Here is a 27,926-nt window from a genome sequence, read left to right on the forward strand (position 1 = left end):
GGCCAATCATCGGGCTGGCAGCTCTTAGTCCCAGCAGCACCACTAGGAGCAGTGACCACTGCTGGGACTGCAGCCCAGCCAATGACGCGGAGCCGGGACTTCAGGTAAGTTGGGGTAGCCTCGCCAGCAAGGGGGGGGGCAATTGGTTGTGCCAACAAGACGGTGGGGGGGGTGGAAACATCTTGGGTCCCGGGGGTGGGTTGGGAGGCGGGTCGGCCCTCAATCAGGCACCCCCCCCCCCCGCAGAAAGGCTGTCAGCTATTGCTGGGCGGCCTTTCACATCAGTTTGCCATGGGTAAAACACCCGTGGAGGCGGGAGAAGGGTTAAGTGGCCACTTAAGGACCTTGACTGGCCTGCGGCGGGTGGGCCGTTTTCTCTCCCCCCCCCCACAACCCCTCTTCCCCCAACCACCATAAAGTTGACTGGAGGCGGGAGCAGGGAGGGAAGGCCTCCCAGAGCCTCCTGCTCAAATTTACACCGTACCCACGCCACCATCCGGCCCGCTGGGGGGCTTAAAATTCCAGCCTCTCTCTCTCATAGTTTAGAATAAAGAATATTCCTAGCAGTGTCTATTATTATAGTCTCTCTCTCTCTCTCTGTTCAGGGTATTATAGAATATTCCTAGCAGTGTCTATTATTAGAGTCTGTATCTCTGTCTGTTCAAGGTATTTATAGGAATATTTCTATCAGTGTCTATTATTACAGAGCCTCTCTCTCTCACCGGAAGTGCTGAAACCTGCAGGGCTACGGACCAGGTACTGGAAGGTGGGATTAGTTTGGGCGGCTAGTTCTTTTTCAGCCGGTGCGGACACGATGGTCTCCTTCCGTTCCATACTTTTTCTATAGTTCTAATGTCCACAGGATCCATGAGACTCTGAGTAGCATGGACCAGTCGGTGGCGCAGAGATCCTTAGAGGGGATGCCAGCTGTGGCCTAGCTGGTGTCCTCCTCCAGGCGCCTGGCATACTCAGCAAGGGCTGAGGATGTCATAAAGAAGGATGAGGGTGCCACCCCTCACGGGCACCCTCATCATCCTCGGCCTCCTTGGCCCCTCCAACGGAAGTACTCTCTGTGCAGCAGGGCCCAATGGTGGAGGCTGCCCCAGCAATGATGCAGGTGCAGCAGCCTCTGGAGATGCCCCACTGGCACAGCCACAAACGCAGACAACTGCCAAATGCATCTCGGCTGCAAGCTGAGATGAGTGAGCAGGCTGCTTCCACCTCCTCCGAAGCCACAAGGGGAGCACCACATAACAGTGGTCGAGTGTGAAGGTCACCACACTGCATGGAGTACTAAGCAAGAAAGGTCATTGGAGTGTCCTCCTACTGTCTCTGAACTGATTTCCTTTCTGTACACTTCATAAATTATGACATGTTAAGGCACACATCTGGGACTCCTTTTATTCTTGTCGTGACAGGAAAAGTTGCACGAGTTGGTGTAAAGACATAACGGGATCCTCCATGGCGAGTGCAAAGCCTCTGGGCAGCTGTGGTTCCTTCATTGGCAGTAAGTGATTAGAAATTCCAGCTGCGTCTTCCGTCCATGTATTAGCACAGGTATTGCATACTCCCTCCATGCCATGCCCCTCAACCCGCGTCAGAGGGACTCAGTTTAAACTTTCCTGAAATCAGATGATCCCTAACATTCATAGGATCTTGACGAGCCGTTTGCGCACCGAGCTGTGTCCGGCCACCTTGTCGTGCAGCAGGGGCACCTCTCTGTTCTGTGCCATCTCCCTCCGCCTCCACTTCCTCCTCTCTCACCTGATGAGTTGTCTCCTTCCGGGGCCTCACTATCCTCCAGGTCCACACCTTTCTGGAGGGCCATGTTATGGTGAATTCAGCAAACCACCACATTGACTGAGACCCCTACAGGAGGATATGGGAGAGCACCACCTAATCAGTCCAAGCACCGGAATCACATCTTCAGAAGCCCGATGGCCTGTTAGATGGTTGTCCCAGTGAGCAGGTTGCTTTGGGTTCCCGTAGAGGGGTGAGTAGCCATGTCTTCAATGGACATCTCTTGTCCCTTAGGATCCATCCACGCACTTTGGGGTTGGAGCAAAGTGCTGAGGCAGCCTACACCGGCGGAGGAAAGCGAGCGCACACATGGTGGAAGCTCTTGTTGTGGTTTCAACTACCAAAACGTTGACAGAGTGGAAGCCCTTCCTGTTGATGAATATGACGGGCCGGTCACTGGGTGCCTTAATGGTCACATGGGTGTAAATCGATGATGCCCTGCACCTGAGGGAATCCACAGATGGAGGCAAAGCCCAATGCGCTCGGTCCGTGTGAGGCTGCATCTGTCGTGAACTGAAATGTACTGTCTGGCTCTGGCAAAGAGGGTATCAGTGACTTGTGGGATGCAGTTGTGTGCTGCCATTTGTGAGATGCCACTAAGGTCCACAGTAGATCACTGGAAGGAGCCAGAGGCAAAGAGGTTCAAGGCCACAGGTGACTTTGGGAGCTACTGGCAGGGCATGGTGACCAGTGCGGCACTGGCTCTCAGTCATCTCCAGGTAGCTCCATCTTCAGCTGTATATCCTATGTTCAGGGTAGGCCTCCGTGTCCTTTTTGCCTCTCTTTCCTCTCCTGTGCCCTCCTGCTGCTCAGAGTTCCACCCTTCCTGAGGAGGGCGTTGCTCCTCATTACCACTGAGTCCAAAATCTGATGGTTGTGTCTCCACTGCCATCTGCAGCCTTCTTTCTGGGCAGGTGGATGCACAGTTGTCCTTGGCAGCCTTGCTTCCTGCTCCTCTGCCCCTGTGATGCCTGGGAGATGACGACCCTGTTCAATGCCTGAGCGCTGAGTGCCCACTCTCCCTGCCACCTGTACAGTACCAAAGGCACCTCCTTTCCAAAGGCCAAGTTATCCTCTGCCCCACTGACCCTCTTATGGGGCCAGAATGATTCCTTGGGGCAGCCATGAGTGGGAAAGTGGCACTCAGCACTCAGGTATTGAATGGGGTCGTCATCCCATGACTTGCTGCCCACTCTGCACCAGCCTCCCATCAGCTGATCTGCAAACGACAGCGTGCCTAACCCATGTGCTCCCTTCATCGATAGCAAGCTCTTAATGAACTTATCAACTACTTTAATTGGTCTGAATAGGAAGGAGAGCGGGATTCCTGTCCCGCCCTCCCTCTGCCCTGGTTAACATTGCTGGCACCAGGAACAACATCCTGAAACTGTGCCAGCCAATACCAGTACTTTCAGGGCCCCTCATATTCCCACCTTCGTTCCTGCCCTCAGAGAAGTTGGTGGGTGGGGGGGGTGGGGAGGTGGAGGGTGGCAAAGTTCAGCCCATGGTGTTGGAACTGGAATAGAAATGGAAAGCTTGGAACTCATACAAACATTTGAGATTGGAAGAAAAAGGTCACAAAGTACAGAAAATGGAAAAATATTTTAATTTGTAATACAACTGAAAAAGATGTAGAATCAAAATAGGAAGTTTAGGCCAGCAATTTATTGTTCTGCAATAGATATGTATAATAGCTTTACATATATTGAAAGAGAGAATTGGAACTGAAAGGTATTATGGATACATGAGGAATATTTTGTATCTCTGAAGAATACCATGTACAAAAGACATGAGTTCAATACTAAATTTCAAGCTCAATAAGAAAGCATTGATCACTATGAAATACATGTGCAAAAAATGGCCAAGTGTTGCGAGTATGAATTCCTCTCAAGCCTCACTGGAGATAAAGTCTTAATTAGGAAATATTAATCAATCATCGCACTTCACCTTCTCCCAAGGTCTGCACCATCATAGATGAGAGCATCAAGTTCAGTTCACTCCATGCAACTTTAAGAAATCAGCTTAACGCATTGGACACAGCAAAAGGCTCTGGATCTTGACAACATCCCAGCTATAGTAAAGACTCATGCACGCCAGCTCCTCCCTATTCAAGCTGCTGCAGTAAATCGATGACACAGCAATGAGGAAGACTGCCCAGGTACACCCTATCCACAATAAAACAGGATAAATCTAACCTGGCCAATTACAGTCTTGTTAGCCTCCTCCCAATCATCAGTAAAGTCACAGAAAGATCATGAATACTGCCATCAAGTGATGCCTACTCACCGTTAATCTTCTTACCAATACTCAGTTCATATTCCCCTAGAACCGCTCAGCTCCAGAGCTCATTACAGCCTTGATTCAGACATGAATAAAACGATTGCCAGAGAACAGACAAGAGTAGGTACCCTCAAAATCTGGGCAACTTTTGACTGAGTTGACACCAAAGAGTCCTAGGAAAATTGAGGTCAGTTGAGGTCAAATAGAAACCCCTCCAGTGACTGAGCACATAAAGGAAGATGTCTGTGCTGGTTAGATGCCACAATAGCCCCACAACATCACTGCAGGAGTTCCTCAGAGAAATGTCCTTGGCCCAACCATCTTCAGCCGATTCATTAGTGAGCTTTCCTTAGCCACAGGTCAGGAGTGAGGTTTCTTGCTGATTGCTCAATAGCGTTCAGTTCCACTTAAAATCAACAATATTCATGCTGGAGCTAACCTTGGACAGGCAACGACCATCTCAACTAAGAGCGAGCCCAGACAACTCCCTTTTTCCTTCAATGGCACCGCCATCGTTGAGTGCCCCAGCATTAATATCCTGGTAGGCTAACCAGCAGCTGAACTAGAACAGCCTTTTCAACATAATGACTACAAGAGCAGGGCAAAGGCTGGATATTTTATGATGAGTGACTCATTTCCTGCCCTCTAAAAGCCCCTCCACCAACTACAAAGCTCATCGGCAGTGTGATGGAATACTCACCACTCACCTGGATGGGTTCAGGCACAAATCTCGGGAAAGCCGAGTACCATCCAGGACAGAGTAGTTCACTCAATTGATGGAATGATCCATGTGAAGAATGAAAATGATCTTACAAGGCAACGCAAGCTATCTTTCTTCTTCCAGCATTGTTCACATGGAACAGGAGATTGACTGAATACTACGGAGGGGGAGGAGAGACAGGGGAAGGAGGAGGAAGAAAGAGAAGGAGGAGGAGGAAGGAGGAAGAGGAAGAAGGTGGTGGAGGAAAAAGGAGAAGGAAGGAGGAAGGAGGAGGAGAAGGAGAAACAAAAGCAAATGAAAGTGTTCCTCCTAGGATGAAAAGGATGCTTAATAGGAAACAAACATACTAAAATGTTAACCATCCTTCAACAACAATTCTAAGCAACTGTGCTTATTAAAAGGAGCCCAGTTTTTCAGGTAACATCTTTACAGTCTATTGTTACTACCTTATGATTTGTCAACAAAATAGATGCAGATGCCAGATTGCCCACACCAATCCAAGTTGCAACAACAACTTATTTCTATAGCACCTTTAATGTAATAAAATGTCTCAAGGCGCTACCCACCAGGTAGATTCAAACTGCTCTTTCAAAACCGATCTGATGGATGAAAATACGACATATTGATCACAGAATTGCCTCTTCACACGGTCTTTGTACCTTCTCTAAACAAATCCTATCACTCCATTGGAATAACCACTGAGTGATAATTGCAAGTTAGTGACCCTATGTTCAACTTACTATGTCTGACAAACCTCAAAACTCTCTCAATATGTACCTCTACTTAAAAATATAAAAATCTGTCATTGGAGATAACAGTTCAATAGGGAGCCTTACATTATTCCTGAAGTGATTTTCTATAGGAATGCACCTACACCTTCCAATGTATAGGGCTTTAAAAATTCTCTATCCCAGTATAGAGTTAGGGATAGATTAACCAATGAAAAAATGAATCATATATTCCTTATTCATAGAGATGAATGGAATCGGACAAATGTTGAACAATTTATGCAACTCTGGCAGAAGATATAATTCTCTGGACTGATGGTATGTGGTAAAATTCTAATAAGTTATTGTCTAACATTGTACACAAGTGAGTGAAATGAAATTAGCATAAAAGGTGCATCATACGTCCAAAATACGCTTTCTCTATTATCACATTTTAAAACTTTACTCAAGTACTAGTCAAACAAAAATTAATGAAAATATATGAGACAGTTGTCAAGTAAGTTATGTGACTAGATGAAGTAATGAAACATTCTTTGACAGATAACATGATGGCATCAGATCATGTACTGTAACCTAAAGGAACTGTAGGCATCGGTTTTAAGGCAGACTTTGGAAATGTGTTATTTTACATTGAACCACCAATTAACATGTGACTATGTGTTGTTCCACTAAGTTATAGAAAATCAGAGCTCACAGATTCAGTTCCCCAGCCAATGCAGAGTTAGCTGATGCAGCAGTTGAGGGTACTATAATTGGACCCTGCCTGTGTGTGTGTGGGCCAAAAAAATAAAATCTGGCAACCTTCCCACATCTGATTGCTATCCAGTGATCATTCTGGGAAGTGTACATGACTGAGAAATGTCTTAACTGGACTTCACTATAATGTCCTGTACAACTGGATAGCCTGCTGACATTCACAGTTGTTACAAGGGTTTTATTTTTGTACTAAAATCTTAGAATTCAGTGTGTTTTAAAAAAAACTGAAAAAAGGATTTTCAGTGGACACCTGCAAATAGCTGCAATTTTTGGATGTTGACTTTGTATACAAGAATAGGAAAGCAAGCAGTTTCAAGGAAGCCGGCCAGGGGTTTTGACCTCCTCAGAGCAACACTTCGAATGACAGGGGAGACTCTATGTCCAGTCATCTGATCAGCTCAGGAAGGTTTACTTTCACTTTGGACCCTTTTAAAAACCAGTGAGTTGCAAAAAGAGCAGGCATTTGAAATTTGATTTTTGACCTGCGTGGAGATCAAAGTGGAAGATCCAGAAAAAGACCTCTCTCTGTAAAGGAAACTTGTATCTCTTGAAAAGAAACCCTGCATTTGAAAAGGTGGTAGATTCCCATTGCCTCCTGTGTTTGAAGAATTCCTGCATCTAGTGTGGTTCTCGTTGCCTCCTGTGTTTTGGGAAATCCTGGAACTCGAAGAAAGCTTTTAATGCTATACTGCTGTTGGGTCCTAGGCAGACCTGTTGCTACACCCCTGCTGAAAGACCTATGTGACGCCTGCAGTAGTCAAATTGCCTTGAATGCCTAGCCATCACAGACTGTTAATCAACCTCTCCTGGACAGACTTCGAGTGGCATCTAACCATTCGACTCTGGGAGGCCTCACCCAGAGCTTTTCATATTATAGATTTATCTTATTAGTGGTTAAGACTTTTTTTTCTAATAAATAGTTAATGTTGTTGTTTAAAGAAACCTGGTTGCTGTGCTTTATTCTGGAGGACAAATTGAGTTTCTAATTAGCTATTCTTCGGTAGGTGGGAAAATTTATTGATATGCTGTGACCCTTGGAGAAGTGGGACAGAATTAACAGTGCATTTCTCCCGTCTCGGTCATAACAAAGTGTTCAGTTCACACAAGAAGAATAATTGCACGGATAAGGTGATAGATAGCTGTCTGTGATTCAGGATCTGTATGTTGCCTAGATAATAGTTCTATACATAATTGAAGCTGGTTGAGTAATATTTGGGTGCAACAAGGATATAATGGGATGCAAAAATTACTCGGCCAAGACTGGAAAAACGTCTGAGTATCTTCACTCGGGGTCTAACTTGATCAATTTAATTGATACCAACATTACTGAGTAAACATACTCCAAGTAGACCCCAATGCCTGACATTCACTCTCCTCAGTACAACTACAACAACTTGCATTTATATAGCACCTTAACATGGTAAAAAATCCCAAGCACTTCACAGGAGTGTTACGGTGCCATATGTTGAAGATGTGGACAGTACTTGCACTTACTCTGTGGAGCGGACCCTGTAAATATGATTCATTTTCGATTATCAATGGCTATGTGCTTATAATCCATAGTCATTGCATGTAGATTTTAGTATCTAGTTGGAGAAATTACCATTGAAAAGGAGAAAGGGACAATCATTCATCATTATCTTGGTTCAAATTATACCAGTGCTGCTATCTCTAAAGATTGTCAGAACAGCAGCACAAAGTATATAACACTCCAGTTCAGAGTTTAATTTTTTTTTTGGTTAGACAAACTGCTGCATGGTGCTTACTTGAACAATCAAAAGTGCTGCTGGTTATGAATCAGGAGACAAAACCAATGAAATACACAAACAAGCAGCTGAAAAATCAACTTGAATGCCAAAATGTTACACAAATATATAAACCTCATGTCTTAAATGCCATTTTTTCTTCCATACTTCTTTAATGGAATTAAGTGGAATGGAGGTACAGATCAGCCATGACCTTAATAGAATTGTGGAACAGGCTCAAGGGGCCAAATGGCCTACTCCTATTCCAAAAACTCTTATAGCTTTTCAGTTACAGAAAGTCAGAGGTATTGTACAATGAATACAATAGAAATGTGGATCAGAGCCTATCCTTTGTTTCAGCTCCTCTCAGCACTATGTATAAATAATGTTATACATGAAGATCAAACATCAAGATAAAAATTGAAAGACTCACCTTTTTTTGATACCACACTATAGCATCCGTCACTTTAGACGCCATTTATCCCTTTCAATCACAAGTTGGGCATTTTATGCTGAAAGGAGAGAGAAAAAAGATCAACACCACTTGTAAGTTGCTTAAGTAGTGGTAAAAGCAAGTGTGCTGGTGCTGTGCTTACGTTACACCCAACCTCATTACTAATTTAGTAAGATGTTTTGCAGTGACTTGTTGCTATAACAACTGAAAGTTGCTATACTAGAACTGTATTGTCAACATGTTTCTACACAATATAGAAATTCCATCCATCTGCTGTCACTTTGAATTGACTCAATCTCCTTATGATTTAGCATATTTGCAATCTACGACAGAATAGCATTTTGGTTGACTAACAATATGACAATATATGCAAGTTCCCTTATTGTATGGAGGAACTCTTCCACCCTCTGCCCTGCCCCTCCATCACCTCAAAACAGTGTTTTCAAATGTTTCCATCAGGGAAACCATACAAATAATGACAAACTCAAGTGCAGAGTACAAAAAAGTTGCTATACATACAGAATTTGTAAGCACACAGCAATATGCCAAGTCAACGAATTACAGAAAGCAACAGCCGCAGGGGTTGGTATGTCCAACCTAGACCTCAAACCCCTGAATCCTCTTCCAAACCCCAGTTTTGAAGCACTGTAACAAAATCATTCTATTAGCTAAAAAAATATGCAAGTATACCTCAGCTTTTCATGAAGCACTTTTTTTTTAATAAATGTTTGGTGGACTTGCAAAACAAATTTTTTCCACAGCTGCAATTAACTTCAAATTAGTAAATTGTGCTACCTCAGTTTGCTCACCTTTCCAAGCATTATTTAATAAATATGCAGAAATTTAGATAGTACGCAACTAATGAAAGACAATAGATTCATTAACATCTTGCTATTATAAACTGTAAGTTTATATAGCACACTTTCCTATATCTACAGGAAGGTCACATCATAGTATTTCTGTCATGCTTGGATGATAAGCTTATGCTGGTAAAAGTTTCAAAAACATCGTCCATTTATAAAGTACCTGTAATGTAATAAAAAACATTCCACAGGAGTGTTAACAAAATTTGACACCGAGGCACATAAGGAGATATGGCAGATGACAAGAAGCTTGGTCAGAGGTAGGTTTTGAAGAGCTTCTTAAAGGAGGAGAGCTAGAGAGATTTAGAAAGGGAACTCCAGATCTAAGGGCCTCAGCAGCTGAAGGCACGACCAATGGTGAAGCAATAAAATCAGGGATGCACAAGGTGGCAAAATTGGAGGAGGGAGAGATAGGAAGGGGTGAGGCTAGGGATGGATTTAAAAAAAAAGTTTCATCCTTATTTTCAAGAGGCGTTGCTCAACTGGGAGCCGATGTAGGCCAGCGTGCACAGGGTTGATGGGTGAATGAGACTTGGTGCGAGTTAGGACAGCAGAACTTTGGATGACATCAAGTTTACGGAGGGTGGAAGACGAGAGGTTGGCCAGCAGAGTTGCAATAGTCTAGTCTAGAGGTAGCAAAGGCATGAATAAGGGTTTCAGCAGCAGCAGACGAGCCCAGGCAGGAGCAGAATCTGGTAATGTTATGGAGGTGGAAGCTAGAGGTCATCATGATGGTGTGAAAATGTGGTCAGAAGTTCTTCTCAGGGTCAAATATATGACACCAAGGTTGCGAACAGTCTGGTTCAGCCTCAAACAGTTCAAAGAGAGAGGGATGGAGTTGGTGGCTAGGGATCGGAATTTGTGGTGGGGAACGAAAACAATTATCTGGTTTGAGGAAATTTCTGCTTATCCAGTACTGGATGTCAGACAAGCAATCTGGCAATTTAGGAGACAGTGGAGGGTCAAGAAAGGAAGTGGTGAAATAGAGTTGGGCACCGTTGGCTTACATGTGGAACCCAATGTTATGTTTTTGGATGATGTTGCCGAACGGCAGCATGTAGATATGAAACAGGAGAGGCCCAAGGTTAGATCCTTGAAGAAATTCAGAGGCAGCACTGCGGGAACAGGAAGAGAAAGTATTGCAGGTAAGTGTCTGGCTATAACCGGATAGACAAGAATGGAACAGGTTAAGTGCAGACCCATCCAACTGGACAATGAAGGAGAGGTATTGGAGAAGGACAGTTGGTAAACTGTCTCAAAGGCTGCAGACAGGTCGAGAAGGACAAGGAAGGATAATTTACCTATGTCATAGTTACATAGGGTGTGTCATTTGAGACTCTGATGGGAGCCATTTCAGTACTGTGACAGGGATGGAAACCTAATTGGAGATTTAAACATGGAAATCCCATACAATTCTATTTCCATACAATGATGTTGTACTTGCCTTTCAGTGCTCCTAGATCCTGAAATTTATGTTTCCAAGGTGGGTGATGTAATAGCTGTGTTCCTTCACATCGTGCCAGGTAAGCGAGCAATCACCTCTGACTCTGTCAACTTCAGGGCTGCTCCCTCCTATAACCAGCATCTCACACTTGCCACTGGAAAATCAGCCTGAATCCATCCTTCACTCAGCAACCCCTGCTACCATCTCAGCTCACAGCCCTGGCTAGAAAGCCCTCTATTGATCACTGCTCCACATCCATCGGGGGAAAAAAAAAGGGGAGACCCTAATTCCTCTCCTGACTATTATCTATAGCCAGAAATAACATACCAGTGGTAGCCCTGAAGAAACAGAAGAAAAAACAAGCTCAACAGCAAGAGGAGCCATGAGAGTGGGAGAGACACAAAAGACAGCATGCAAGGAAGGACACAAGAGAAAGGCCACAACAAATGGCACGAGCACAAGAGAAAAGACAGGCACAGAGAGAGAGAGAGAAGAGAGAGAAGAGAGAGAAGAGAGAGAGAAGAGAGAGAAGAGAGAGAGAAGAGAGAGAAGAGAGAGAAGAGAGAGAGAAGAGAGAGAGAAGAGAGAGAGAAGAGAGAGAGAAGAGAGAGAGAAGAGAGAGAGAAGAGAGAGAGAAGAGAGAGAGAAGAGAGAGAGAAGAGAGAGAGAAGAGAGAGAGAAGAGAGAGAGAAGAGAGAGAGAAGAGAGAGAGAAGAGAGAGAGAAGAGAGAGAGAAGAGAGAGAGAAGAGAGAGAAGAGAGAGAGAGAGAGAGAGAGAGAGAGAAGAGAGAGAAGAGAGAGAAGAGAGAGAAGAGAGAGAAGAGAGAGAAGAGAGAGAAGAGAGGAGAAGAGAGAAGAGAGAAGAGAGAAGAGAGAAGAGAGAAGAGAGAAGAGAGAAGAGAGAAGAAGAGAGAAGAGAGAAGAGAGAAGAGAGAAGAAGAGAGAAGAGAGAAGAAGAGAGAAGAGAGAAGAAGAGAGAAGAGAGAAGAGAGAAAGAGAGAGAGAGAGAGAGAGAGAGAGAGAGCGCATATCCAACTTAGTACAAGTAGTATCAGGAGAGATCAATTAGTATGTAAAAGGAGGTGGCGGAAAGACCACATGTATTTTGTCAGTAACATTGCATCTAATGCCATAATTGTACTCCTATGTAGCAATTTGATCAACAAGAAGGAATGAGCAATATAAGAAAGTTAGCCTCCACATGGTGATCATCAGTGATTACTTGCTGCAAGTAAAACATGGGGGTAAATTTTTGATCTCACTGCCTGGGTGCTAATCTGGCAGAAGAGATCACCCAGACATTGTAGAACTTGCTCAATTTTCATTCCATTGGTTTAATTTAAAATTCTTATCCCTGGTGTTTAAACTCTTCTCGGCCCTACCCATCTCCGGCATTAGAATCCCCTTCACCTTCCTGAACTCTCCACTCCTCTGACTCCAGCTCCCTAACCCTCTTCATTGCCCTATCTTCCTTTATAAATGCAAGTTGTTATGGATGTGTTTGACATCTTCACACATTTCAAAATCTAAATTTGCTTTTCACTCAGGACTTATAAAATTACAAATTGTCAGCTTGTTTTGGTAAAGAACTGTATGATTTATTTTTAATTGTATATGATAGATTATTAATCCTTCCTCCAACTATATTGCTCCCTTAACCTCACAAGAGTCAATAAAACTCTGGAAGAGAGATAATAAAGTAGTTTAAATTGATACTACAACTTTAGAAACTGTGATATGAAATGTTTGACCAAGGTATCAAATAGTTAAAAGAAAATCTAAGAAAGAAAAGCAAGAAATCCTACACAATACAACTTCATCACAGTAAATTAAGATCATGCTAAATTATTAGAAGTATCAAACTCTTTTAAATTATGGTCATATTAAGTTCACTATTTATCCTCTTGACGGAGAAGCATGCCAGTTTGAAGGATCTCAGTGAAAGGAGAGGGAGCTGGTTGTAGTCTGCTGGAAATGGTTGTCGAGGGTATAAAGGGCCTTTGTAAACTGGGTGAAGGAGAATTGGATGTGAAAGAGCGACTGCGGGGTAAATTTTGGGGTAAGTGATGATGTGATTGAATTATTGAAAATCCAAATCTCAGTTTCACTTTTTTTTTTAAAAAAAGAATTGTGCAGTATTGAAGTATTTAAAATGAGCCAGAGTGCATTATTTGCCTTCAACATTTGGATTTCATATACTTTTTTTTTCTCCCAATACAAGTAAAGGAATGTTTTATATTTGCAGCTTAAGTTGCCAATGCAATTACTTGTTTTCATACGTCAGAACTACTCTTGATTTGTCAGCAAAATCAGCATTTTTTTTTTATAATGTAGACAGCTTTTATTGGCTTTCTGATTTTGCATGAACTAAAATCAAGCAGCGAGATAGTGTGCAAACAAAACAAACTGCTCACTGTTAAGAGAAAAGTGCAGTGGAAGAAATTCCTTTTATGTAGTACAGGCCAAGATTACCACATGTCTGCATGGCTCCTCTGTGGCACCAGTTTTTGAACAAAATTAACATGCAGGTGCAGCAAGTAATTAAGAAGGCAAATGGAATTTTGGTCTTTATTGCTAGGTGGGGGTGGGGGTTAAAGTTTAAAAATAGGCAAGTCTTATTACAACTGTACAGGGTATTGGTGAGGCCACAACTGGAGTACTGTGTACAATTTTGGTTCCCGTATTTAAGAAAGAATACACTGGCATTGAATGCAGTTCAAAAGAGATTCACTAGGCCGATTCCTGGGATGAAGGGATTGACTTATCAAGAATGGCTAAACAGGTTAGGCCTTTATTCATTAGAGTTTAGAAGACTGAAGGGTGATCTTATTGAAATGTACAAGTTTCTGAGGGGGCTTGACAGGATAGATGTTGAGAAGATGTTTCCACTAATGGGGGAATCTCGAACTAGGGGACATAGTTACAGAATAAGGGGGCACACATTTAAAACTGAGATGTGAAGGAATTTCTTCTCTCAGAGGGCACTGAATGTCCAGAATTCTCTACCTCGAGTTGTGGAGGCTAGATCACTGAAAGTATTTAAAGAGGAGGTTGATAGATTTCTGAAATATCGGGGAGTTGAGGGCTATGAGGAGCTGGCACAAAAGAGTAGTGGAGGTCGGGGCAGATCAGCCATGATCTTATCGAATGGCGGGGCAGGCATGAGGGACTGAATGGCCTACTCCTCCTATTTCTTATGTTATTAGTTTCTTTTAAGAGTCACAATCTTTGAGGAGAGTCTCCCAATTGAATGCAGAAGATCCATGAAAATAGCAGAGAAGCAACGAAATACAATCCTTTGCTAGAATTGATACATTTTTTTTTAAAAGAACTGATGTTGAACACAAATATTAAAATTCATAATGGTGATCAATTCCTTTCTTTAAACTGCAGCCAATTTTCTACCAACTACAACTTTCACATTTCCACTTATATAAACAACTGGGCTTTTTTTTTTTTAAATAGTACCATTTCAGTGCCCAGCCTATTTTCAACTAAAAGCTGTGCATCAACATTATTATTCAGTGAGCCACGTGGAAAGTTACAGTTTACTCAAACATTATCCGCTGATGCAGAATTTTTTAGCCTGTTATTAGCTGTGCAGCCAATAATCCGACAGATTTAGAATGAGCACACAAGGCAAATTGCTTTCATTTCTCCACACAGAAAATACTTTGCACACACAAAGAGTTGGCATTAACACTGACTATCAGAGACAAAGTTTTGAGAACTAATTTAGAAATGTGAACTTGAGAAGGCAACATTCACTGTAGAACATCTGTGCCCGAATGTACAGTGAGTCACACAGTACAATAAGTAAATGTAGCTTTAAATGCAGTGAAAAAATGCAGCACTTTATTTTTTTTTTATTATTTAGAGATACAGCACTGAAACAAAGAAAGAACAAAGAAAATTACAGCACAGGAACAGGCCCTTCGGCCCTCCAAGCCTGCGCCGATCCAGATCCTCTATCTAAACCTGTCGCCTATTTTCTAAGGGTCTGTATCTCTTTGCTTCCTGCCCATTCATGTATCTGTCTAGATACATCTTAAAAGACGCTATCGTGCCCGTGTCTACCACCTCCGCTGGCAACGCATTCCAGGCACCCACCACCCTCTGCGTAAAGAACTTTCCACGCATATCCCCCCTAAACTTTTCCCCTCTCACTTTGAACTCGTGACCCCTAGTAATTGAATCCCCCACTCTGGGAAAAGCTTCTTGCTATCCACCCTGTCTATACCTCTCATGATTTTGTACACCTCAATCAGGACCCCCTCAACCTCCGTCTTTCTAATGAAAATAATCCTAATCTACTCAACCTCTCTTCATACCAGGCAACATCCTGGTGAACCTCCTCTGCACCCTCTCCAAAGCATCTACATCCTTTTGGTAATGTGGCGACCAGAACTGCACGCAGTATTCCAAATGTGGCCGAACCAAAGTCTTATACAACTGTAACATGACCTGCCAACTCTTGTACTCAATACCCCGTCCGATGAAGGAAAGCATGCCGTATGCCTTCTCGACCACTCTATTGACCTGCGTTGCCACCTTCAGGGAACAATGGACCTGAACACCCAAATCTCTCTGTACATCAATTTTCCCCAGGACTTTTCCATTTATTGTATAGTTCACTCTTGAATTGGATCTTCCAAAATGCATCACCTCGCATTTGCCCGGATTGAACTCCATCTGCCATTTCTCTGCCCAACTCTCCAATCTATCTATATTCTGCTGTATTCTCTGACAGTCCCCTTCACTATCTGCTACTCCACCAATCTTAGTGTCGTCTGCAAACTTGCTAATCAGACCACCTATACTTTCCTCCAAATCATTTATGTATATCACAAACAGTGGTCCTAGCACGGATTGCTGTGGAACACCACTGGTCACACGTCTCCATTTTGAGAAACTCCCTTCCACTGCTACTCTGTCTCCTGTTGCCCAGCCAGTTCTTTATCCATCTAGCTAGTACACCCTGGACCCCATTGGACTTCACTTTCTCCATCAACCTACCATGAGGAACCTTATCAGGCCCTTCGGCCCACCGAGGCTGTGCCGACCAACAACCATCCATTTATACTAACCTCCCTATACTAGGGGCAATTTACAATGGCCAATTTACCAATCACCTGCAAGTCTTTGGATGTGGGAGAAAACCGGAGCACCCGGCGAAAACCCACGCAGACACAGGGAGAACTTGCAAACTCCGCACAGGCAGTACCCAGAATCGAACCCGGATCCCTGGAGCTGTGAGGCTGCGGTGCTAACCACTGCGCCGCCCCACTTGTAGCAAAATATATCAATTCATGCTTATAAAGCATCAAATCAATGCAACTGTCAACCTGTTAATTTAAGCTACATTCAGCATACTGGAAGTCAGGAAAAGATAGTGATGCATTCATCAGAAAAAGTGATTGGATGTGAATTATTCCTTATCTTAACTGGGTTCCTGGGGGAAAATGCGCTGTACAGAAGGTTACTTCCTTGCAATTTCAGAAGACAGTCAAACAATATAATTCTCAGTCATTTGACAGTGCATGATCTGAATATGGCTTGATGCAAGTTCTGGCTTTGCACTGATACTGCAACCCAAGTACAGCATCAAGACTCAACCCTGAAGCCTGGAGAAGGTAGTTCCTTTCTCCTTTACTTCACTCTTCAGCATCCAATTTATGTTCCAAGTTCAGCATCACTTGGCATTTCTTCGCAGATGAAGATTTTGGGAAGGTTGTCATCATCGGTTGCAGGCCTGCTTGTGGCTAGTCAGGCCTATCAGTGACCAGCAGATTCTCCCACAGCGGGTACAAGTTAAGGTGTCGTCGCTGCTGGGGGCAATCTATCCTTCTCCTCCTTTTCTCTTTCATGCTGGTTCTTCGCTCAAAGATGTCTGTAGCCCTCCTGATGTAGCATCTCCAGGCATCATGATCTATGGCTTGCGCTTCCTACTGGCGATGGTCGATGTGGCACACAGAGAGGGATTTCTTCAGGGAGTCCTTAAAACGTTTGCATGGGCTCCTCTGTTCCTTTAACCTGTAGTCAGCTCTCCATACAACACGATCTTGGACAGGCAACTGTCATCCATCCAGGCAACGTGACCCGCCCAACGCAGTTGGCTTTGCAGGAGGATGGTCTCGATGCTGGTGATGCTGGCTGTTTCCAGGACTTCAATGTTTGTGATGCGGTCTGGCCAGCATTGAGGATGCTGTGAAGGCAGCACTGATGGAAGAGCTCTAGAAGGCGTACATGATGGCGGTATAGGACCCATGACTCGGCGCCATACGGAAAGATGGTGAGGATTATGGCTTTGTACACTTTGAGTTTGGTCTGTGCTCTGAGGCTGTGGTTGCTCCACACGTTTGTACAGTCTGCCGAATGTTCTGTTTGCTTTTGAGAGCCTATTGTCCACTTCCTTGTCTATGGTGTCAAACAAGATGACACTCCCCAAATAAGTAAATTGCTTGACAGCATTCAGCTTGGTTCCCTCGATGACCATGCTTGGTGACAATTCTTCCTGGGGTGCAGGCTGATGCACGACTTCAGTTTTCTTTAAACTGATTTTTAGTCCAAAGAGTTGTGCCGTCTTGGAAAAATGTGTTGTTATACGCTGCAGGTCTGACTGACTGTGGGCCAGGAGAGCACAATCATTGGCGGAAAGAAGTTCATGGATGAGTTTTTTCTTGTGTCTTTGTGTGAGCCTGAAGACACCAGAGGTTGAAAAGGCCTCCCTCAGTCCGGAAACATATGTACACTCCCTCCTTAAGGTCTTCCACTGCCTGCCGCAGCATCATACTGAAAAAGATGGTGAACAGGGTCGGAACCAGCACGCATCCCTGCTTCACGCCATTGGTGATACGGAAGGGTCTCGAGAGATCGCTGTTTTGCTTGCTTTGTCCATACTGATTTTCATGAAACTGCTTCACCATGGCCTGGAACCTGGTTGGGCATCCAAGTCTTTCAAGGATTTTCCAAAGTCCATCTCTGCTCACAGTGTAGAATGCCTTGGTGAGGTTTACGAAAGTGACGTATAGGCCTGAGGGGTCTAAGGGGTGTTCAGATCGAGGTAGTGCCCTTGTATTTTCAGTCAGCTGCATCCAATTTGTAGGATGGACTGGAATCACTGGTCCTCATCTACACCCAGCTCTCACTGCTGGCTCCAAGCGCCACACCCTGGTACGCCGTCTCAGCTTGCAGGCGAAATATAGTGAGGGGAGAAATGATGAACACGACATACCTGGGCAGATGTCTTTCTTGATAAAGGTAACGGCCATGGCGGAAGGACTCCAAGCGGCTCAAGTGACCATCATGTTCTGGACCAAAAGCATACCACACCATATTGCATGGACTCCAATTGTTGGTATACCAGCCATGGATAAATAACAAGGGAAGGAGGGTTCCTTCAAGCCTTATAGTCGGCAACCCACCTCGGAGAGGGAAACTCTGAATCCAAACCTATGGCTTGGAGACCTCGATGCCGCCGTCCCAGTTCACTGGACCAATACAGGTGAACTCCAGGCTTAAAAGGTGGGGTCACTCAGCACAAACTGTTCTCCACCTTAAAGCACCACTGCGCAGCAGGAAGGAAATCCATCCACCCCAACTATAACTCAACAAGTAAGTCCTGTAGTGATGGGAAAGGGGCACAAACGGCAGGTGCAAGATGGCACTAACAGCCACAGTTCCAATCCTGTATGCAGGTGGCTCAGGGTATTGTTTGCTTTGATGATGACCTGGAGACGACATCATCACCCAGTAGCACCCTGAGCAACCAAGCAGCCTATTTGAAGGATAGTACTGCTTGCTCCTGAATTGGAGAGGGGCCTAGAAAAGGTGGCCTAGACAAATGCTCATCTCCCTACCACCCAGTTGTCTTGCCGCAGTCAACGGGCATCTCTTAATGTGGTCAAACTACGACAGAGAAGGAAATGCAAAATCCTAACCTTACTTCAAAGGGTGAGAAAAGAAAAATTCTGAAACTCGCCTGATGGAACAGGAGAACAATGCTGGACTCTGGTGACAACAGCTGACCCCAACAACACTCAGCCCTGGTGGCCCATGAGCTAGCCAGACTAGACATTGATATAGTGGTCCTTAGTGAGGTCTGCTTCTCAGAGCAAGGCAGCCTAACAAAACACAATGCTGGCTACACCCTCTATTGGTCAGGTAGACCTCAAGGCAAACGCCTCTTTGGTGTCGGCTTCACAGTGAAGACGACTATCGCCACTAAACTTTCAAGCCTGCCAATCAGCCATTCCAAACACATCATGTCCCTGCGTCTGCCCATCCAAGACCAGCAGCAGGCAAACCTCATCAGTGTTAGTGCTCCAACCCTGAAGCCTAACCCAGCTGACAGAAAATATTCTACACAGATTTCCGTGAACTCATCCAGAATGCCCCTCTCAAGGACAAAATTGTCGTCCTTGATGATTTCAACGCCAGAGTGGGCCTGAGCATGAAAGAGTGTGCTCAGAAACAAAGGTGTTGGAAACGGTAATGAAAACGGACATTTACTCTTGGAACTCTGTACAGAAAAGCAGCTGTCCATAACCAACACCTTCTTTCAACAAAAAGATTGCTTCAAGACCACATGGATGCATTCCCACTCTAAACACCAGCACCTAATAGATTACATCTTGGTGCGCCAGTGACCTAAAGGACGTCCTGCATGCTACATTCATGCCCAGTGCTGACCGTCATACAGACCACCAGCTCATTTGTTCAAAGCTGAACTTCCACTTCAAGCCTAAGCCCAAGAACAGGCCTACAGACAACACATCAAAAAAAGTTTAGAACACACTCCAAAAAGCAGGTGGATTTATTTTTTTTTTTAAAACTGTACCTGGTGAGTATTTAGATAATTACTGATTTACTCAATTTCTGATCTGGAATAAACTAAAAATAAATAGAGAAATTTCATATGGCAAAAACAACGCACAACGAATATAACCACAGAAACAGATACAAGAAACTCAAATGTTTTACCCTGGTTTATCTACTTACTCAGAGGTTACCTCCATGTACACTTCCTGGTTTCATTATTTGAGTGAGCAAAGTAATCACACACTTCCTTACGTGTACTGTAATCCAATGAAGAAAAAACCCTGAACACTAATGAGTTGTAGACTTGGTTTGAAAAAAAAACTAAACAAAAAACTTCTGAAAACTATCAAAAAGACCATCTTAGTCTAAATGGCTAGTACCGCTGACAAGATAGGATGCTGAAACCAGAGACCAGAAAGAACCCAGGCTCAAAACTTTATAAGTACTGGCTATGCTAAGTGCACTTGTCTCAGCTGGCATGATAATTGTGACGCTACAACTGGCCTCTGTGCCCTTGGACTAGGAAAAAGAAAAGTATCACAAAATTCCCACTCCTGATCACAAAACAGAAGTACTTAATACAAAGTTCAGCATAGTCATACAGCACAGAAACAGGCCCTTCGGCCCATTGTGTCTGTGCTGGCCATCAAGCACCTACCTATTCTAATCCCATTTTCCAGCACTTGGCCCATAGCCTTGTATGTTACGGCGTTTCAAGTGCTCATCTAAATACTTCTTAAATGTGATGGTTCCTGCCTCTACCACCTCTTCAGGCAGCGTGTTCCAGATTCCAACCACCCTCTTGGGTGAAAACATTTTTCCTCAAATGCCCTCTAAACCTCCTGCCCTTTACCTTAAATCTATGCTTCCTTGTTATTGACCCCTCCACTAAGGGAAAAAGTTTCTTCCTGTCTAATCTATCAATGCCCCTCATAATTTTGTATACCTCAATCATGTTCCCCCTCAGCCTTCTCTGCTCAAAGGAAAACAACCCTAGCCTTTTCAGTCTCTCTTCATAGCTGAAACACTCCAGCCCAGGCAACATCCTGGTGAATCTCCTCTGCACCCTCTCCAGTGCAATCACATCCTTTCTATGGTGTGGTGCCCAGAACTGTACACAGTACTCCAACTGTGGCCTAACTAGCGTTTTATACAGCTCCATCATAACCTCCCTGCTCTTATATTCTGTGCCTCGGCTAATAAAGGCAAGTATTCCATATGCCTTCCTAACCACCTTATCTACCTGTGCTGCTGCCTTCAGTGATCTATGGACAAGTACACCAAGGTCCCTCTGACCTTCTGTACTTCCTAGGGTCCTACCATCCATTGTATATTCCCTTGCCTGGTTAGTCCTCCCAAAATGCAACACCTCACACTTCTCAGGATTAAATTCCATTTGCCACTGCTCCGCCCATCTATATCGTATATAGCAGTATATATCATATATACATCTATACATCAGTATGAACATCTAGTGAGGAAAGGATTGGATTGGTTGTAATGCTCCTGTGGTTTAACAGCTGTCACCACTTACTGAAGAATGGCCACTTGCGCAAAGTACTGAAGGGCTGCAGTGCCCATGGAACCGGACAGCAAGAATTACATGAAGAAACTGGAGAGGACATAATTAATACTAATCACTCGTGGCAATGAGTGGGCTGTTCTACATGTATATACAAAACACAAAAAGCACAATGGATTCAGTTACAAGCAAGATAACATGTTGTGGGATTTCAAATAGCTTCATTAAAGTGGTAAATACACTTTATAGATATTTACACAACACCAGTACCAAAAGAAAATGCAAGTATTACTGTGAATTCACAAAACTGTTCTCCACCTATGAGGATCTTCAGACAAAATTGACAGCATAATGGGAATTATGTTAAAATCAAAAATAAAAATCATAGAAATTTCAACCCACTGCCTGTGCTAGTTTTAGCTTAATCATCGAACTTTTATTTCCGTACTTTTGCCCTACACGCTAAAGATTATCAGACTCTCTCAATCACTGTGATTTATTCAGCTTCAATAGCCTGTGATAATGTATCCCTTAATCTAATAATCTATTGTGTGCAAATAAACTCTTCTAACCTTTCCCTAAGCACAAGTTACTGAAATATACTAAATGTTTTTTGCAATAAAATTTGTATTTTTGCATCGTACTTAAATTGCATGGAAATATATAGCAGTTGCAACACAGAAGCAAGTAATTCAGCTCATGTTGACGTTTACCTCCCACACTAATAGTCCTGATCACATTTACATGCCCTGCTCCCATGTTCCTTTACCTTCATTCACTTCTTCAGTTTAATTTTGCATGTCAACATAGTCGCTGCCCACAGTAAATTGCACAGCCTCACAAATTTATAGCATATGAAAAAATTACAAACCAAATCATTCCGTCTCCCTCTGACTTGCTGCACTCCATTCTCTCAGCTCCAACCCTAAAATTGTTACCAAACCTGCTGACAAGAGTGGCGCTGGCAAACTGACCTCTATCTCGCAAAGACCGAACACCAACTCTCCAACAATTCCTCCTACCTCCCCCTGCATCATGACCCCACCACCGAGCATCAAGCCATTGTTTCCCGGACTGTCACTGACCTTACCTCCTCTGGAGACTTTTCCTCCACAGCTTCCAACCTCAGTCCCACAACCCCAAATTGCCTTATTTGATCTACTTGCCAAGATCCACAAACAGGACTGCCCTGGTAGACCTATTGTTTCAGCCTGTTCCTGGCCCACTGAACCGAATACTTCCTATCGTGACTCAATTTTTTCTCCTTGTCCGGTCTCTCCCCATCTACATCAGTGACTCTTCCGATACCCTCCATCACTGTAATTTTCCAATTTCCTGTCCCTAACGGTCTCCTTTTCACCAAGGACGTCCAACCTCTCTACACCTCCACCGCCCATCAAGACGATCTGAGAGCTCTCTTCTTCCTTGAAAAAGGAGGTCCAAACAGTTTCCATCCATCACCACCCTCCGCCTGGCTGAACGTTCGCGTATTGAAAACTTCTCCTTTAACTTAAATCACTTCCACCAAATAAAAGGTGTTGCTATGGGTACCTGCATGGGTCCTAACTATGCCTGCCTTTTAGCGGGATATGTGGAACATTTCTTGTTCCAGTCTTTCTCGGGGTCCCTCCCTCACCTCTTTTTCCAGTACCTTGATGACCATCTGTGCTGTATCCTGCTCTCTCCCTGAACTGCAAAATGTCATCAACTTTGCTTCCAATTTCCACCTTTCTCATCTTCACATGGTCCATCTTGGACTCTTCCCTTCCTTGACTTCTTAGCCTGTCTTCTTTTTTGGAAACAGGCTATCCACTATCATTACAAGCCCACTGACTCCCACAGTTAACTCGACTACACTTCCTCACACCCTGTTTCCTATAAAAGGAAAACATTCCATTCTCTCAGTTTCTCCATCTCCAGTACATCTCTTATGATGCAACTTTCTACACAAGCACTTCTGATATGTCTTTCATTTTCCTCAACCAAGGAATCACCCCCACCCCCATTGGTTGAAAGAGCCCTCAACAGTTCCTGACTCATTTCCTGTATTTCTGCTCTTATCCCTTGCCCGCCCTCCCAAAACCACAATAGGGTTCCCCTTGTCCTCACCTTCCACATTCAATGGATCATCCTCCACCATTTCTGCCACCTCCAGCATGATGCCACCACCAAACCCATCTTTCCCTCCCCTTTCAGCATTCCAAAGGGATCATTCCCTCTGCGACACCCTGGTCCACCCCTCAATCCTGACACCCTTTCCCCTTCCATGACACCTTTGCATGCAAGTGCAACACGTGTCCAGTTATTTCCTCTCTTGTCACCGTCCAAGGCCCCAAACACTCCTTCCAGGTGAAGCAGCAATTTAATATACTATATTCGCTGTTCACAATGCAGTCTACTCTACACTGGGAAGACCAAACGCAGATTGGGTGACAGATTTGCGGAACATCTCTCTTTGGTCTGCAAGCACGACCCCGTGCTTCCGTTGGCTTGCCTTCTTAATTCACCACCTTGCTCTCATGCTGACATCTTTGTCCTTGGTCTACTGAAGTGTTCCAATTAAGCTCAACCCAAGATCGAAGAACAGCACCGCATCTTTCAATTAGACACTTTACAGCCTACTGAACTCAACATTGCGTCAACAAGTTCAGACTGTGATCTTTGCCCCCCACTTGGACACTTTTACACAAATTAGCCTACTCTCCCTCCTTGTAACCTACTTCAGTGTGTGTGTGAATCTCTTGGGTCTATGCGTGAGAGAGAGTTGGAGCGTTTTTATTATTTTTACTTATCGGGTATTAATAACAATAAACACTATTTCCTTTTCCTTTAAAGCCTTACAAGAAAACCTGCCCATGTGCATCTTTTACAGTCACAGCACTTAAACAGCTAGACACTCACTAAACTGAAAAGAAAATTCTCTTTAAAACACCTGCACCAAGAGGCGGAAAGCGAGGGGAGCCATTCTATCACTTCTCACCCAGCCGCAACAATAACCTATTAACAACTGCTCTTATGTTCTACCCTTTAAAAAGTGTTCAAGGTACATGCATGAATTAATTTTCACCTTATGTGAATATGACAGTGTCACTTTTGCCTTTTTTGTACAATGTTTCACTTTTGTGAAGAAAACATTCACCAATTTTACCTTCAATATGCAAAGCTAATTTTCAGTCTAAGGTTATACAGCAAGTACGGTAAAGCACATAGTCTAAATGGAAGAAAGCATACAACAGAATACAAAATAAATCTGCTTCTTTGTGGGCTTACTTTTTTAGTTCTCCTACCCCCACCCAACAAAACCACACCCCCACCCAAACATCCTCCAATCCCCAACAGGTTGAATTTTGGCCCTGTTACGGTTTTATATTGAATTTTTGCTCGATGGAATTTTTGCCCTGGCTATATTCCAACCTATGTAGTAATGTACCCCTCAGAAACATTTTATTGGCAAGATGAGGGAAAGACATTTGAGATAGACTTGACAAACTCATTTTAAATGAACTAGAAATTCCACTTGTTACTTTAACACAAGGGTTGGAGTGCATCTTAAAAAGGAAAGTAGCTCCAAATTGTGGTGACAATTATCTCAAAAAACTCTCAGCATTTAAATACAGCAACTAGAATTTACATAGTGTCTTTAACACAGAAAAATGTCCCAAGGAGTAGAATAATCAAAATAAAATTGACACCAAGGCCAAGGAAAAGACAATAGGAGCACTGATCATATCTTGGTCAAAGAGCTGTGCTTTAAGGAAGTAAAAGCAAAATACTGCAGATGCTGGAAATCTGAAACAAAAACAAAAAGTGCTAGAAATACTCAGCAGGTCTGGCAGCACCTGTGGAGAGAGGGGCAAAGTTAACGTTTCAGGTCAGTGACCTTTCATCAGAATTGGCTAAGGCTAGAAAAGAATTAGGTTTTAAGCAAGTGAAGGGGAGGGGGTGGGGGAGAGAACAAAGGAGAAGATGTTTGATAGGGCAGGAGAGATTAAATAACAAAGCTGTCCTGGGGCAAAGGCAAAGTTAATGCTGGTGGCGAAAGACAAAGCATTAGTCCAGAATGAGTGTTAATAGCGGAATAATGAGCAGCTTGTCGTCATGTAGTCAGAGGGGAAATAACAAGAGCTACGGGAGGATGGAGGCAAGAGAAAGATTGTGCAATAAACAGAAAGCATGAGAATGAGACAATGCAGGAGCAAGCACATCAGACAGAGCTGTGAGCAGAGCCCAGAGAGAATAATAAAGTGAGTGAGCAAGGTACAAAAATGCATCATGTGCAAGGAAGACAGAGTAAGAGAATCTGTAAGCATAAGGAAGAGTGAGAATGACCAGAAGAGAGAGAGAAAACGAGACAGAAAGAACTAGAGAACAAAAGAAAAATGGAATGAACAAACTGACTTGCATTTATATAAACTTCTGGTTACAAGTTCACAAAACCAATCCCTTCATCTTAAATGGTATTAATAAAGCATTAAATGGCAATCTTGGCACTCACTATCAACCATTCACCCTCCTATAGTTAGGACACAAAATATTTGATATCTATGCTACAACACTCACTGTACAGGAAAATAAGTTTCAAAATTTATATTTTCTATTTTGAGAGCAGTCATTGAGTACTTCAACAGACTTCTTTGGCACAGGATAATGTTTACTTGCCCGCTATAACAAGTGTCAAATTTCTCAAGTTTAAAAAAAAAAGGTTTTCTGCGGGTTAATTTTTTTTGTGTTCTAGTGGAAGATTTTTTTTTAAAAAAAGAACTGTATTAAGGATAAATTATGGGAGAAACTCTCAAACACACCAATGCAATGATCCAGAATGGTGTATGCCTGTCATTCTCATTAGGGATGGATAAACTAGTTGTTGGCAAGCCCTGCAAATTTCTTGAAGGCAAAAACAAACATAAATAAAATGCCGGAAAAGAATGATCCACACTATTTTCAGAAGAGTTCCATTTTCCATATTTGTCCTGGCTCACCCTCTGTCAAAAACAAAGTGAGTCCCTTAAAAGGTTTACAAAACCTCTCAGAATAAAAGTTATTAAAAAAAAGTTTGCAGGAGAAAGACCTTATAAAATACATGTAGAGATTAAGAAAAAAAAACCCTTAGCTCTTTCATGTATTAGTTCACTATAGTTTTATTTTGTTAGTACTTAAGAAACTAATGGCGAATACAAAAGATAAACAAATGTGCAACACCACAAACATTAACAAAATTACAGTAACTTCATATCCAAGGACAGTAAACATCTCTCAACTACTATGTTTATTTAGGTATCAATCCCACTTTTAAGTCTGAAGATGCATCAGTAAAGGGACTCAATCTGGTGAAGAACCGGTAGTAAACAGTAATTGCTGGACTCCACCAAATTGGAATCCTGGCCTCATCTATCCATCCAAGTGTGCAAACTACATCTCCTACATCCAACAGCATGGAAGCAAAACAGACAAGTGGAGAAATCTTCAGTTCAGACCGTCAGGCTAAGGACTAGTAAGCAGACCTCAACAGAAGCTAAAAGCAGTTTGAAAAATCATCTATATCCAGTATTTTCCCTAGATATTCTAAAATTCACTTTTTTTCCCCCCTGTAGAAATATTTCAACTCTTCCACCTGCCATAGGCCGGTTGAGGATAAGTCAGCGCTACAGACACTGTATTTAAGAGAGTATAAGTGCTCAAACACAAAAATAGAAAATATTACATTTATGTTTCCAATAAAAGGTATTTTCTGAACTCTTACTTTCCACAGAATCCTTGGAAAAGTTGCTTTAAAACAAATGAATTTGAACAGTTAATCCGGGCAGTGTTTCGCACAAATATTTCTGCTCAAGAATAAACTAAACAAAAATTTGAAAAATATTGTGCACTTTGTTGCAAGTGCTCCCATGTGGCTGGCTGTCCTTTTACAGCAAGTAGCAGCAGCAACAGCAACTTGCATTTATACAGCACCTTTAACGTAATAAAATATCCCAAGGGACTTCACAGAAGCATCATCAAACAAAATTTGACACTAAGCCAGATAAGGAGATATTAGGGATGATGAGAAAAAGCTTGGTCAAAGAAGTAGGTTTTAAGGAGCATCTTAAAAAGGAGGAAAGAGAGAAAGCGAGGAGGAGATTTAGCGAGAGAATTCAAGAGCTGAAGACCTTGGCAGCTGAAGGCATGGCTGCCTGTGGCACAGCAATTAAAATCAGGGATGTTCAAGAGGCCAGAATTGGAGGAGCACAGATATCTCGGAGGATTGTAGGCTGGAGGAGATTACAGGAGGTAGGGAACAGCAAGACCACGGAGGGGCTTGAAAACAATAGTAAGCATTTTAAAACTGAAGCATTGTTTAACCAGGAGCCAATGTAGGCCAATGAACACAGGGGTGATGAGCGAACAGGACCTGATGAGAGGTAGGAAATGGGCAAAGTTTTGGAAGACCTCAATTTTATGAAGGGTAGAATGTGGGAGGCCGACCCAGAGTGCATTGGAACAGTCAAGTCTAGAGGTAACAGAGGCATGGATGAGGGTTTCCACAGATGAGCTGAGGCAGAGGCGGAGCCAGGCAAAATGTTACAATGCTAGTTTATAACTGAAGTGATTGAATCAGCAATAATAATCCCACAGGGAGAGAAAGCTGGCATCAGGACTAGACACTCATTTCAAGAAAGCGAATTACTACACAAGAGACATTCCAAATCCTCTTGGGTAAAACGATCCACAAATAAGCACTTGGGGGCAACACCCAAAACCACACCTGTAGGAACTGGTTTTTTAATTATAGAAACCTAGATCTATGGTTTGTGGG

The 27,926-nt window shown here is 43.2% G+C and overlaps 1 protein-coding gene across 2 annotated transcripts in view; it reads right to left on the reverse strand.

Moving 5' to 3' along the window:
- Nucleotides 1-27,926, reverse strand: part of LOC137384774 (protein PHTF2-like) — a 155,971-nt gene that overhangs the window by 108,386 nt on the left and 19,659 nt on the right. For both annotated transcript variants that reach the window (XR_010977655.1, XM_068059228.1), the window contains exon 2: nt 8,464-8,542. Coding sequence is in view for 1 of the 2 variants with exons in the window: in XM_068059228.1 (XP_067915329.1) it covers nt 8,464-8,508 (45 nt within the window). In the remaining variant the exon portion in view is untranslated. The remainder of the gene's footprint in view (nt 1-8,463; nt 8,543-27,926) is intronic.

The sequence above is a fragment of the Heterodontus francisci genome, chromosome 27 (genome assembly GCF_036365525.1).
Source record: "Heterodontus francisci isolate sHetFra1 chromosome 27, sHetFra1.hap1, whole genome shotgun sequence".
Lineage (NCBI taxonomy): Eukaryota > Metazoa > Chordata > Chondrichthyes > Heterodontiformes > Heterodontidae > Heterodontus > Heterodontus francisci.